This window comes from Globicephala melas, chromosome 7 (assembly GCF_963455315.2).
Source record: "Globicephala melas chromosome 7, mGloMel1.2, whole genome shotgun sequence".
Taxonomy (NCBI): domain Eukaryota; kingdom Metazoa; phylum Chordata; class Mammalia; order Artiodactyla; family Delphinidae; genus Globicephala; species Globicephala melas.
This window is the reverse complement of record NC_083320.1, coordinates 3006327-3019149: the sequence shown is the minus strand read 5'-3', so window position 1 is coordinate 3019149 and position 12823 is coordinate 3006327. Positions and strand designations below refer to the sequence as shown.

The following is a 12823-nucleotide window of genomic DNA, read 5'->3' as shown; positions in this document are numbered from 1 at the left end:
GTTCCCCGGAGCCCGAGTGTGCGCTCGCCCGGGAAGGGTCCCGGCCCCGCGCTCGCTCCGCGCGCTCAGGGCTACTCGCCGAGGGCCGGGCCGCCTCGCAGGTTCAGCCTCTGCCCCGGCGCCCCGCTGGCAGGTGCTGGCCAGCACGGCTCCGCCGCTGTCGGCCTTCCCTTTGGGTCCCGGCGCCCCCGCGCCATCCCCGGCGGGCCGCACTGCCGCCGCCTCCCGCCCGCTCCGCTCCCGCCCCCGCCCTCGGCGCGCCGCCCGGCGGGCTCACTCCTCGGCGGGGCGCGCGACGGGCGGACTCGGCTGCGGACATGGCCCGGGGCCTGCGCGGCCTCCCGCGGCGCGGCCTCTGGCTGCTCCTGGGTGAGTAGGGCGGGGGTCCCGGTCACCCCGGGTCCGGCTCGGGACGGGGCCGCGGGCGGCGCCTCCCTCAGGGGAAGGGGCGGCTTCGGAGGCGTCGCGGGCTCTGGAGGGGCGGGCGCTTCCCCTCCCACCCCGGCCCCACGGGAGCTCTCGGCTCAGGAGGAAACAGCGGCCGCGCGGCCCCCCTTCCCGCACCTCTGCTCCCGGCTCTGCCCTGCGGGTGCGGCCGTTTCAGGGTTTCGGAATCAGACCACGGGCCATTTACCTAGAAACTTAGTTAAAACTGAGAATCTGACTGTCACAGGCAGCAGTTGCTGATTTGCCAGTAAAGCCTCCTTTGCAGATGTTCTCTGTCCTCTTCGGGGACATCGCCACAGCTTGTTGTTGTTTGTCGTTGACTTGTCACTTCTGGCTAATAGAAGTTCAAAGAGGGACCCTTGGTGAGGGGGCGGGACGCGCTCGGCTTTCTGTTTTGAGGGACTAGATGGAAACCCAGTGGTGACAGGAACCTGCACCAGCCTTAGCAAAATTTCACAAGAAATTGTCATCTTCACTTCCCTGTCCAAAATGTTCTCACAAAATGCTAAGAAACCTTCCTAAACTGCTTTAACTGCTGGACTCATTTCGTGTATTTAGTTAGTTACCTTTTAATAAAAACTAAATAGATCTTTTAAAGTGAAAGAATCCAGTGGCCCTGGGAAACCTGTGTCCTGGCTGCCGAACAGATGATGCTGGTCTGAAGCACCTGCTGCGAGGTGCCTCTCGGTGAAGGGGTGACACCACACTGCCTTGTAGCTGCTGGAGAAGCAGCTTGGGGCCGTGGGGCTTGGCTGGGACGAGAGGGGCTGCAATTCCAATCTCTCTATTCGCACACCTCGCCAAGGCGTGTTGGATCTGCCTAAAACCCTTAGTATCTGCTTTAGTAGAGTGTAATCTGAAAGCTGATCTTGCCACCTAAGTGTTTTGGCTGAAGCTATGTGAAAAGCCCAGTCTTATAATAATATTATTCTCTTCTTTTGCATTAGGCTCTATGGGCTTGATGTGGAACTCACTGTTTTAGTTTCCTAAGAAATGAACATTTCTGTTTTAGCAAGTTAGAGAGCCGGGTTGGCTCATTTCTTAAACATAAATAAATAAATGTTCTTTACAGCTGTCCAGAAACTGCACCCTCTAAAGCTTGTATAAATAAAACACTATTTCACGGTCACATATAAAGACCTTCCTTGCTTACCAAGAAAATAATACATGTTCTGGTGGAAGTTTAAAATCCTAGAATCTTAACATTATTCTGAGAGGTCTGGCTAATGTTACATCTTGGAAAAAGAAACACAGGCTTTATGAGGTTATCCGTTAATTAGTGTCATTGGAGCCCAGCGGTAATTAGAAGAATTACAGGAGCACACAGTTTTCTTCCCGAGTGGTGACGTGAGCTAGATCTCCATGGTGATGAAGATTTTGCTACCCAGAAAAGCAAGGTGGCATTTCTTGTTTTTCATCAATCTGAAAAGAAGGGCGTTTCCAGAGGACCCAGAGTTAGTCTATGATGACTTCATTGTAAGCTCCTGTTTTTATGAGTCCACCTTTACTCAGGAGGGCTGGCTGACACTGTCCTCTATGAACTCATCTGTCGTCTGTCCTGGGAAACACGCAACTTCCCTGGCATGCTGGGGGCGGTTGGGGGTTTTCTTGCAAGGCTGCTATATTTATTGAAATATGTGACTCTGTATAAATGCAAGTATAACTGTTGGGAACCGACCGGGGCGTCACAGGAAATGCAGTCAATGTGACAACTGCAGATTACCGTGCTGTTTGACGTCTGGAGGCGGTTCTAATCCTGGAGTCCAAATCGGAAGGATTCTTTTTTGCTAATCGACCTGGTGTGTTTGTTTATTACCCTCTCTATTCTATTTAGGTGCAGGGAGAAGTTTCTGGGTTTTGTCTTCCTTCCATAGGTGCATGCCAGTCGGTGTGCGTAGTGTCAGTCCCAGGCCAGGGCTGTTGAGAGATGTTTATGCCCTCATTGGAAGTGGTGATAGCAACACGTCAAGGAAATGTTGTAGGTGGAATCCTTACTTAAGGCAAATAGCTAATTCGGAAAGTCTGTTCCTCCTGATTTTTTTCTCCCGGGATGAAGCAGTTTCACAGCTTCTACTCAGACGTGCTGTCTGGCAGAGTGTGCGATGTGGGCGCCCCATGCGGTGTGAATTCCAGTGAAGATGCTGAGCTGCCGACCGTGCAGCCCCGCGGGTTTGCCCACCAGCATCCCACTCCTTTGGGCACAGAGCCCGTCTTTCCCAAGGTCCACCTGGCACGGAGGGCTCCCCACTCAGAGGGCACCGGCCCCAGCCCGCCCCCCCAGGCTCATCTCAGGGAGGAGCACGGGACCCAGACTGAGCGATCCGTCTTCTCCTGGAGCCTTCTGACTCTCTCCTCTTGGCTGGATGTGAGTGCCGGGTGCCAGATCGCATCCCAGGAACCTCGGGGGGACTGGGCGTAGGGCACCTGTCCAAGCTGACAGACGCAGGCAGGACCTCTCCTCATTGAGCCTAGATTGAGCCCCGAGAGGTGAACTTTTCAATCCTGTAACCCCATCACATCTGAGCCAGCCGTGTCCCTTGCAGAACAGTGCCTGATATGTGGCAGAGGCTCACGGGGCTCTAAGAAGGGCACACGCCTGAGGGCTGCGGGATCCCTGCCCAAGAGCCTCTTGCTCTGCTGGGGACTCCGGGAAGACCCGAGGAGGAGACGCTGCAGCCTTAGGAGGGGTGAAGGGGAGATGGGGCGGCTGCTCTGGCCTTAGCGCCTACCCTGGCCCTGTGCCCGCCCGCCCCTGGCTCTTCACTTTCTTCCTGGCAGATGGAGAAAAACACGATGCTGCTGGGGCTCTGTCCTGTCCCCAGGCCCAGCCACCAGCCCTCCACACACACACACACACACACACACACAACACACACGGAGCCCCTACAGGGATGTCCTTGGCACCAGCCCTCCCTGCTCCAGGATGGATGACCTTGGGTCTGGGTAACATTTCTAGAGAATGCGTTTGTTCTTAGCGAGGAGGGTTATGTCAACACAGCGGCAGGAGGAGGCTCCCAACCTAAACAAGACCTTATTCTTTGTAACATAATGACGGTATTGTTGTCGGTGGAGAAGGAAGTTTTTTCCCTAAGATTGTTCTATTTTAGTGTTTTCTAAGACATCACTTCAGTCATCATTCAAAACACAGACGCTAAGCAGCTTCATTCACGCAGGATCAACTGCCAAGTCCCGGCAGGGGAGCAGGGGACCCCGTGGGCCCGAGCGGCGCATCACAGCCAAGCCGTTCTTATTTATTCCTCGTTAGGCCTCACAGTGTCTCCTTTATTTCCCTCCACGATGGCGCCCTCCCTCCCGGGTGCAGTTCCCACGGTCGATTCTGTGGGACCAGAGACCTGGCCCGCATCCCTCTGCCCTCCACGGCCCAGCCGGGCAGTGCCCACCCTGCTCCCTGGGGCTCTGCACCCCGACACCCGACAGGCTCACCAGGAAGGGTTCTCCTGAGCCAGACCTCACCTGAGAGGCCCAAGGGCAGCAGTTTACCCAGCAAATGACTGAATGATAACGCTTGCCTTACTGTCACAGACTCAGGCCAGTTGTCGGCTGGAATGAAAGCAGTTCATGTATCACATAGCAAATCCATGTTACGGGGGAAGAGGCCTGAACGGCGTAGTCAGGTAACAGAAACTTGGTGACACTGACACCCCAGGTTGGTGCTCTCTGCATATGCCTGTATTGCCTCCAGAAGATTCCAGGGTCCATTTGCGAGAGGAAGGATGGCTGCGGGCTGGGTGGAGGGACAGATAAGGGAGCATCGGGGAAGCACCAATTTCTCCTGGTAACTTCTACCTGGTGCAGAACACAAGTGGGCCCCAGGGTGTCAGGCCTGGAAGGGGCTTCTAGTAGGTAGAAGCCAGGGGTGCTGCTACACAGCCTACTGCTGGGGGCTGCCTGCTGCAGCCCCACACGAAGAAACGTCCAGCACAAAACACCGACGGTGCCAAGGCTGAGAAGCCGCGCGCCCGTTGAGCCACGTACGCGAAGGTGCCATCTGTGCAGGAAGAAGTAAAAGCCGCGGGCGGTGGGGCCCCAGATCTCCAGCCCCCGGGAGTCGGGAAGAGCGCTCCAGAGCACAGGGACAGTTATGCAAAGGCCTTGGAACTTTCCAGAAGCCTTTGTGATGGAAGCATGAGGGGAAGAGGGCTTTGAGCCAAGCTACAGGAGGACCCGATCCTCCAGGCCAAGGGGAGCAGTTCAGATTTCGTTGCGAGGGCAATGGGCAGACCTGGAGGATATTAAATGCGGTGACGAGATGGAACAAATGGTTTAAAGAGCCCTGGGCTGCTGTGCCGGAGCCCAGCGGGAGCTGGGCGGGGGCTGGAGGTGGGAGACAGGGCGCGGGAAGGTGGGGCTGAGCTGGAAGGAGTGGAGAGGCTCCAGAGGGTTCCACAGGTGGACAGAGGGCTCGGCTGTGGGAAGGGAGGGAGCAGCGAGGAATGCAGAAGAGCTGGGCACCTAGCAGGCAGCGGCCAGAGAGCTGGCGTATCACAGCTGAGGCTTCCAGGAAGTCATAAGGCCCCCGCTTAAATTCAGTGTCAGTGAAGCGACAAATTGTTTTAGTATAAGAGTGTCTCAAGCAATATTTGGGACATACTTATACTAAAAAGAACTCGTTTACCTGCCATTCCAGTTTAACTGGGCGTCCTGTAGTTTTATTTGCTAAAGCTGGCGGCCCTATCCACAGCAGCCACATTGGGTGACACGTCCCCTTGGACACTCAGGGATGGTGGCAAGTAGGCAGGTGTCTGCAGGGCACAGAAGAAGTGTGGCTGGGAGAGACGCCTGGGGCGGCATCCGTGTCAAGATGGTGTGAGAGCCTCGGATAGAAGGGATGGCCCCGGGGGTGTGGATGCAGGTGGGGCGCAGGCTCCCGATGGAGGCCGGGGAGGGGAGGCCGAGGCCGAGGAGAGGCTGAGACAGAGACTGGGGAAGGCAGTTGGCAGGGGCGAGTGTGGAAGAGGTGACAGCTAGTGCAGCCCGGAGAAGGTCAGGTCCTCTGAGAAGGTGCAGAGAGGGCTCACCCGGAGTGCTGCCTACTGAGGGTGTCCTCCCGTGCCGGGGGTTTTAGACATGCAGATCTCTGATTCATCTGGAATGTCTGCTGGTTTTCTAGCTAAGTGGCTGTTGGGATTTGAATGGTGATTGCCCTGATTTGTTGACTGATCTGGGAGGATTTTAACAAGACCACCTGTTCAGGAAACAGCAGTCTGTCCTCCACCCCACCCACAGGATTCCTTTTCTCCTGCAGATTACTTCTTCAATTTCTAGAAATCTTGTGGTTTCTGGCTGCTCTATGACTGGGATATCTCCCCCAATTTATCTTCTATCTGGTCTTTGCTGGGACATAAGCTCCTTTTTTGTGCGGTTGTTGTACACTTGGCGGTCTTTGTGCACGTGGTTTCTAACAGTGCCAGCTTCTTGTTTTGTTTTCGTTCTTCTCCCCCTTGGCTTTTTCAGATAGATCATTAGATCATCTGTAAGGAAGGGTGTCACCTCCTCCCCACGTTGACACTCTTGGTTCCCCGCTCCACCTGGGTTGGAGGGTGACTCTGCTGAGTAGGGGGTGTGGCCGCAGCTGCCTTCCTTCATTCCTGACTGAGGGCAACAGTGCCTCAAACCTTCAGTCTTTCTCCTTTGGGCAAGATGCTTTTTTAATTTTATTTTATGTTTGCTAGAGACAGGGAGGGGAAGGGATAGAGAATGAGTCTTCTTTCCATGTGTGAAATACTCTTTTATGACGTTAAGGAAGAATCATTTCTTCCTTGGCAGTGTGCAGAGCTCTGAGTTCCCTCCTTGAGGGGCGGGCTGCTGGCACTGGTGAAATGAGGCCCCAGGTGGAGAAGGGGTTCACCAGTGTGAACCTTCCTGCATTTCTGGGATGAATGGAATGTTCCTTGGGTCCCTGTGCTGGCTTTCAGCAGACTTGGGAGTCTGCTGCCCACTGCTTATTCTGAGTTATGCTTTGCTATTCCTAAGTGAGAGTGCTCTGCACTTTCTTTGGTGGGTTTTATTAGCAGCACTGGGGTTTCTTCCCAGAAGAGGTTTGTGAACGTTCACTCTTTCTGTCTGCGTCAGGGCAGTTGGGATGATGTGAATGACCAGCTCCTCCAGGACCTGAAGGACCTTCATTTTCACTTGCAAAACCATCGAGTGGGGCCCTGTTTGGCAGGAAAGATAACCGAGAACGTTTTCAGTGTCTTTCGTGGGTCTTGGTCCTCTTGGGTTTCCTATTTCTTATAGTGATGATGTTTCACATTTTCCTGTGAACTTGTCCATTTTATCCAATATATCATTAATATAGGCATCTTATTTTTCTATTTCCCACTGTATCTGTGGACATATGTTTGCCATGTCTGGTCTGAATTGGCATTTTCCTGTCATATCTCGATCAGAAGAGACAGTGATTTATCTCTGTTATTAGACCCCTCCCGTCCCCCCAGAAGAACCAGTTCATTTCCCTTGAATGCCAAATCCATTTGTTTTTGTTCTGTCTTTTTCAGGAATGAAACTTGTTCTTTGGCATCATGGCTGCAGCCCCTGAATTTCTTTCTGTCTTGTGCCCGTTGCTAACGTTTTCTTGATTTTCTGTCTTTGTGGGTTTTATATCTTCTTAAAATATGACTTATTTGGAAGCAAGTTTTGAACAATCCCAGTGACTCAGCCTTTTGGTTTCTCCCCCGACACTCCGTGGTCAGGAAGCCGTCGTAGACCACCGCCACGGCTTAGTGCGAGTGAAGGCATCGTTCTGGGCCTTGCAGAATTTCCCTTTTGTAAAAGGCCCCTAAACCCACAAAAAGAGTGTGGAGTTTTGTTTGTTTGTTTGTTTTTTGGCCGTGCTGAGCAGCTTGCAGGATCCTAGTTCCTCAACCAGGGATCAAACCCCGGGACCTCAGCAGTGCAAGCACCGAGTCCTAACTACTGGACGGCCAGGGAATTTCCGAGTGTGGAGTTTTTATGTGTTGATTCTAGTCATCATCTTAAACTATGTTACTTACGTATCCTTACTTATTGTAGTCCCCCAGCTGTGTCAGGGCTGTGAGAACTGTGTTTCAACCCCACGCTGCTTCTCTGATTCACTTTTCTGTCGCTGAGTTCCTGCACGTCTGTGCCACTGGGACAGTGGGGAATTCACACACCTAATCTCTGCCAGTCACATCCACGTGAGGAGTTCTTATAGCGTAACCTTCTGTGTCCTCTTTATTGTTGTTTTGTTTTGTTTTGTTTTGTTTTTGCGGTACGCGGGCCTCTCACTGTTGTGGCCTCTCCCGTTGCGGAGCACAGGCTCCGGACGCACAGGCTCAGCAGCCATGGCTCACGGGCCCAGCTGCTCTGCGGCATGTGGGATCTTCCCGGACCGGGACATGAACCTGCGTCCCCCACATCGGCAGGCGTACTCTCAACCACTGCGCCACCAGGGAAGCCCCTCTTTATTGTTTTTTCATTTTATTTTTTTTTACTTTTAATTGTGGTAGAATACATATAAAATTTACCATCTTAACCATTTTAAGATGGTTACAGTTCTGTGGCATTGAGGCTATTCACATTGTCCTGCAATCATTGTCACCACCCACCTCCAGAACTTTTGCATCTTCCCAAAATGTTACTCTACCCACGAAGCACTAACTCCCCATCCCCTTCCCCCAGCCCCTGGCAACCACCTTTCCACTTTCTGTCTCTTTGATTCTGACTACTGTAGGTACCTCACATGAATTGGAATCATATAGTGTTTGTCTTTTTGTGAGTGGCTTATTTCAGTTAGCATTATGTCTTCATTCATGCTATGGCATGTGTCACAATTTCCTTCTTTTTTAAGGCTGAATAATGTTCCCTCCTATGTATATACCACATTCTGTTTATCCATTCATCTATCGATGACACTGGATTGCGTCCACCTTCTGGCGATTGTGAATAACGCTGCTATGAACACAGGTGTGCAAGTTATCTCTTAGAGACCCTGTTTTCAATTTTCTTGAGTAAATACCCAGAAGTGGAATTGCTGGATCGTATGGTAGTTCTATGTTTACTATTTTGAGGAACTGCTCTACTGTTTTCCACAGTAGCTGCACCATTTTCCATTCCCACCAGCAGTGCACAAGGGTTCCGATGTCACCACATCCTCAGCAGCACTGTTCTTTCCTGGTTTTTTGACGGTAGCTGTCCTGCTGGGTGTAGGATGCCCTTTCTTTCTTTCCAGGTGGAATTTGACTTCGTCAGGGATGATACTGTGCTTTATTATTTTTTGGTCTTACCTTTGTCTGACTCCACTGCCCACGTTTTGGGTGTTACTCTGCATCACTTAGGCGTTTGATCTCATTTAGCATCCTATTTTCTTGTGGATTCAGGGCACACATCGACAGGTCCTCCCACAACCAGCACAGAGCAGGCACTTCAAGGAGGGGAGGGAGAAGGGGAAGCAGCATCGCTGGGCCAGAGCAAGGGGACGGTGGGTCTGCAGGCTGACGGCAAGGATGAAAATCAGGTGACAGGAGAATCTTCTAGGTGAGGGCTTCATTGGAGCAAGTTGCTGCTTGAGGGGGAAGTGGAAGGGCCCCTGGGCCGGGAGGAGGGGACTCTTCCTGCGCTCTCTCAGACCTTGACTAGCTGCTCAGAGGGTGGCAAGGGCGGAAATTCCTCTTGCCAGGCATGGAGAGCATCCTGGGACAGGGGGCGAGCTGGACCAGCTGACCTCCTGCAGAGAGAGGGCATTAGATGGAACAGAGACGGGAGAGGAAGAGCTCAGGGGAAGCCGAGGGGCTTTTGCCCTAGAGGAAGTTCAGTCTGACGGAGCCTGGCAGTGGGGAGATGCCCAGGGGCCACGTGGGGAATGCTGGAGGGACCATGGCACCCACTCAGGGGCTGGCACAGGGACCCTCTGGCCCACCAACGACGGAGCGTGGTGACCGATGGAGCCAGTTCAGGAGACCCCGACTCGCGGGCGGCAGGAATGGGCACTCAGATGGGCTGGGGAGCTCCTCCCTTGGGCCCCAGGCTCTCCATCCTCTGGAGAGGTCGTCTCCAGGCTCTCTTGGCCCAGCCCCTGTCAGTAAGTTCGCTGGGATGTGCTTCTCCAGTCGCTGTGCAGTGATTCATCTGCGTGTCAGAAAAGCATGCAAAGATAGACTCCCTTAACAAGTGAGACGTTGAAATTAGTTCCTAAAACCATGAAAATCCTTTTGCTTTCCTCTGAGGGCACCACGTGTTCCTTAAGGACACCAGTGATTTTAGTGGGAGCAATGGGCTTGAGTCGGCTGTACCTGCTCAGGTGGAAAATGCTGGTCCCCTGGGATTAGGTGGACCCGGTGCCGGGAGGAGGCAGCTCGGCCGCTGGCTCTTGGCTTGACCTCATGTCCTTCGGGGCGCCTGCATGCGGCCAGGCATCCATCTCATGGGACTCCCACCTCTCCAGTGAGACCCCTCCAGGCCGCTCATGGGGAGGTGGCCCTGGGGAAGCCCACCTGCAGAGGTGACTTGGTTCGAGGCCCTCAAAGCCTCAGCAGACATGGATCATCTATAGCCTTTGGGGCTGCTTTCAGGGTCCCTGGCGTCGAGGTGGCCGCCCTCAGCCTCTCTCCCACGTGGTCTGAGATGAGCATGCCAGGGGTTGCACCCCAGCTCCACCACTCCTGGGCTGTGTGGCTCTGAGCAGGTTACCTAGCCTCTCAGGGCCCCTCTGTCCCCATGTGTAAAATGAGAGAATAATACCTGCCCTGTTTGTTACTTGCAAGGATTTAATAAGCTGATGCCCGTAGAGGGCTTAGGACAGGAGCTGGCCACGTGAACTGCAGCTGTCACCACCTTCGATGGGGCCTTCCCAGCATGTGGCAGTGGGAGGGGAAGTAGCAGGCCTTTTGCAGTTGATGTGTAACCCATCTAGAGCCTGATCTGCATTCTATCCGTTTATACCAACTCGCTTCCAAAGAGAAGACGGACAGTGGCTCTTGACAGACACACAGGCACCTTGAGGCACGAAGTATGACCTGGTATCACATTGCGCAGTCCCCGGAACCCTCCAGAAGGGGGTGAAATCAACAGAGTATTTAAGCAGGGAGGAGAGAGAAGCATCTCACAAGTTGCTGGCTGAGGACAGGTTGAGGCCCAAACCGCTCTGCGCTTTCTAGAAGCCAGAACAGACCGTGAAAGTTAAGAGAGCTGCCCCTGGCCAGCAGTGCGGTGTGCCCCAGCACATCTGCTCCTTCAGTGAGTGTGCCGTCAGCCAGAAGCCTGCTGAGGGCCGGCGCTGGGTGTGCAGGAGACGCAGTCTCCGAGGCCCCTCGGTGGCTAACCAAGGGTTAGAAGACGGCGCGATGCACGGTCAGAGAGGGCTCTGTGCTGAGCAGGGCAGAGGAGGTGATGGTTCACTGGGCCTTGAGGGTTGAGTAGGAGTTTTTACTGGACACACAGAGTTCCTGTTTTTTCATTTTGTCGTTTGGGTTTTTGTTTTCTTTTTCCAGAGTAGACTGAGAAAGGCTGAAGGTAACATGTTCAAACCAAGTTCTGTTTACATCGTCCTCTGGGGCATTCAGTGACAGGCCAGGCATGTAGCTGCCTGGGCATTTGGCTCCCAAGTGGCTGTACCCAGGAGAGTCCTGGAAGTGGGTGTTTTTCACCTTGCTGGCCCTAGCTGGGTGAGCAAAAAGTGATTCAGCAAGAACATGCCTAGCAAGGATTTTTCCGATAGCTATTAGGAAAAGGTCTGGACAGAATACAGGGAGAATGTTTTAGAAATTATACTCTTAACCTGTGGAAAACGTAGAAGAGCATAAAGCAGAAAATAAAGGTCATCTGTGATTACACCACTCAGAGGTAACCCACTCGGCATGCCCTTCAGATTTACTGTTTTTATTGAGGTGTAACTGACGGAGAATAAACTGAATGTTTAAAGTGTAGCATTTGGAAGGTTCTGGCATAGGTACCCACCCACGTGGACCCAAGACCGTGAGCATGTATATCCGTCACCTCCAGAAGTGTCCCGTGCCTTTGTCCCCTCCCCCTCCTGCCCCCTCCCATCACCCCTGCTGGGCCCTGGGGTCAGGCTCGCACTTCCTGTGAGTCGCTAAGGGCCACTCAGTTTGCAAATCCACAGGGAGGGCCACTCGTCTTGAGGTGGGGTTGGTTCTGTGAACATGTCTTCTGGAAGCCAGGCCTGTTTGCCCACCTGGTGTGGGACGTTCCCATTTCACAGAGAAAGAAACTGTGGCCGAGAGGTGGTGAGGCCTCCTCTGGGCCTGGCCTGGGGGTGGGGGTGGGCAGTGTGCTGGGGGCCCTGGAGGCTCACGGGCTCTGAATTCAGCCCCCAGCCGGTCACTCTGACGAGCAGGCCCCCCAGCAGGTGCCCTTCCCTCGGCTCACCTCCCACCAGTCACCCCAGCCCTGGGAGGACCGTGTGAGTCTGCGGCTCCATCTCTACAAACGTGGGGTGGGACGAGTGGCAGCAGGATGGGGCCGTCCTGCAGACGTGCGGCCACAGGCCAAGGGCACAGGCATGAAACAACACCTATCAGGTCCTCACTTCTGAGCCCTCATCTCTCGTTAGAAAACCCAAATGCCCCAGAGCCCCGAGGTCCCCCGTGGGGAGGCTGCCGCCCCATCTTTCTGGCCCCAGGCACGTGGCCGTAGGGATCTCACTGCCATTTCTCCTCGCGTCGGGGACATTTTCCAGCTGTTTCTCGAGGCGCCGCCAGGCTCGCTGGACTGAACGATGCAGACACCAGGGAAAGTCCTGCCTCGACTCGCTGCTGTCCGCCCGGCAGCCTTGCACTCGGCCTTTTAAAGACATGAGTTATGAATGATTAAATTTGCAGTGACACAGGATTGGAACCCATCTGGCCCCAAACAGCTGGTTTTAAAACTTTGGGCAATTTTATTCCATGTTAAAACCATAACGTTTCCTCTCTTCCCAATGAAAGAAACCACATCAGGCTCTTTTAGTTTATAAATCTAAGTGTCATTCTCCTCTACTTAAAAATGAAACTGGTTTCCAGATTCACACAAACAGCTTGCCCAGCCTCATCCCAGGTGTAGGAACGACGGCAAAGAGAACAGCGGCTCTGGGCTCCCCCAGGGCAGGAGAGAAGGGGCAGCGGGGTAGGGGTGTCTGTTTCCAGGGAGCAGAGGTCCCACCCTCGGGAGACAGACAGTGGCTCACAGAGAGGTGGGAGCTGCCGCCCAGGGACCAGCCCAGAGCCAGGCCGGGTCAAGGCCACAGGGCAGGCCCTGCAGCCAGCCCAGGGCAGGGCGGCGCACAGACAGTGCGGGCTAGAGTGTGACCACTGAGGCCGAAGGGCAGGGTGGCCACCCAGGCCCTGAGCCGGCCGGGCGGCGGCAGGGGGCTGCTGGATGTGTGCAGCCCAGAGGAGGG

At 54.1% G+C, this 12823-nt stretch overlaps 1 protein-coding gene across 1 annotated transcript in view; it reads left to right on the top strand.

Moving 5' to 3' along the window:
- RAMP1 (receptor activity modifying protein 1) overlaps positions 1-12823 on the top strand; it is a 48098-nt gene continuing 35275 nt past the window's right edge. The window contains exon 1 of the mRNA XM_030862314.3: positions 1-369. Within this exon, the coding sequence (XP_030718174.1) occupies positions 318-369 (52 nt within the window). The 5' untranslated portion in view covers positions 1-317. The remainder of the gene's footprint in view (positions 370-12823) is intronic.